The sequence below is a fragment of the Kogia breviceps genome, chromosome 7 (genome assembly GCF_026419965.1).
Source record: "Kogia breviceps isolate mKogBre1 chromosome 7, mKogBre1 haplotype 1, whole genome shotgun sequence".
NCBI lineage: Eukaryota > Metazoa > Chordata > Mammalia > Artiodactyla > Physeteridae > Kogia > Kogia breviceps.
In genome coordinates, this window is record NC_081316.1 from 18,529,668 (window position 1) to 18,530,940 (window position 1,273).

The 1,273-nt window shown below is 70.2% G+C and overlaps 1 protein-coding gene across 1 annotated transcript; it reads left to right on the forward strand.

Annotated features, from left to right (window-relative positions):
- The first annotated feature begins 718 nt into the window (after positions 1–718).
- On the forward strand, positions 719–874 carry SMIM38 (small integral membrane protein 38). The gene has a single exon (XM_059069861.1). The coding sequence runs from the start codon at positions 719–721 to the stop codon at positions 872–874; it is 156 nt and encodes a 51-aa protein (XP_058925844.1).
- Positions 875–1,273: the final 399 nt, after the last annotated feature.

A 1,273-nucleotide genomic window follows, 5' to 3' on the forward strand; every position in this document is an offset into this window, starting at 1 on the left:
CCCGCGCGGCCCACCCCCGCGGGCAGTGTGGGTCTTTGAGATGCTGGCAGCCCGTGTGCTAATTGAGCCGCGCCTGGGGTCGCCTCTGGGCTCTGAGCGACTGATCTCACCTTCTCTCCCCTCTCCTTCCCTTTCATCGGCGCAGCTCCCGCCTGCCCTCCCGCCGGGCTCCCCGGCCCCTCCCGACGGGCCTGCTGCTGCTGCAGGGCCCGCAGCCGCTGGACAGCGCCGGCCTCCAGAAGTGATAGCTAATTGCGCAGAGAAAGGGCCCGATTGTCTGGCGGGCCGGAAGAGCGGGCGTGGGCGGCTGAAAGCGCCCGGAGAAGGTGGCCAGCTTCGCCCAGCAGCTGCCGCCGGAGACGTTTGGAGATTACGTCAGCGCTGGGCGGGGGAGCCTCCCGCCTGGGCCCTGACAATGCGGCCCTTGTCGGGCCCGAGAGCCGCCCGCTCGGGATGAATGGCGCGGGGCCTCTTCTGCAAGGAGGCTGCTCGCCGTCCCCGATCTGTCCTCTCCCGCCAGGGAGGCCCCTGGCTTGGGGCTCAGGGCGAACGGGGCCGGTTAGGGTGGGAGACCCCCGGCTGGCCTGAGCTCGCGGCCCAGGCTCCTGGCCGCACGGCTGGCGCTTGGCAGAGCCGGACCTGGGAGCCGGTGCTCGGCCGCTTCGCACACGGACCGCGCGGCCGGGGGCTGCTGCTCCGGGCGGGGCCTGCCCCCGGCATGGCCCCCTGGTTCGCGGGGGGCGCGGGCCCCGAGCCGCTCGTCCTCCTGCTGGGCGTCATCTTGCTGGCGCGCTTCATCCTCTGGTCCTGCCTTGCAACCTACATCGATTATAGACTGGCCCGGCGGCGGCCCCGCAAACCCAAGGAGGACTAGGGCCTCTGCCGGCCAGGGCCTCAAGCTCCAGGCGCCGAGGGGCCGTCCCTCCAGCGGGGCGCTGTCCCAGAGACGGCCTGTCCTGGGGCTGGGGGGTGGGCACAGGAAGGGGCAGCAGAGCGGGTGAACCACTGCCTGCATCCCGCCACGGGGCCCAGATGGACCGGCCCCACCTGGACCGACCAGCGCTGTCCTGGTCACATTCCCCGTCGGGGGATGGAGGGGGCTCCCCCTGCCCATCTCTCCACCAGGTCTGGTGTCCTGTGTTGAAGTGAGTGGTCCTGGGAGTGGGTCTTGCTTTAATACTTTCCCTGCTTCCAATGCTTTATAATGTGTTTGCAGGAAGACGCGGGGGTGAGCCAGAGGGGCTGGGTGGAGGGGTTGCAAGGACAGATGGGA

Bases quoted from the DNA above. Each gene is read 5' to 3' on its own strand.
- SMIM38 (XM_059069861.1), top strand. From the start codon at position 719: ATGGCCCCCTGGTTCGCGGGGGGCGCGGGCCCCGAGCCGCTCGTCCTC.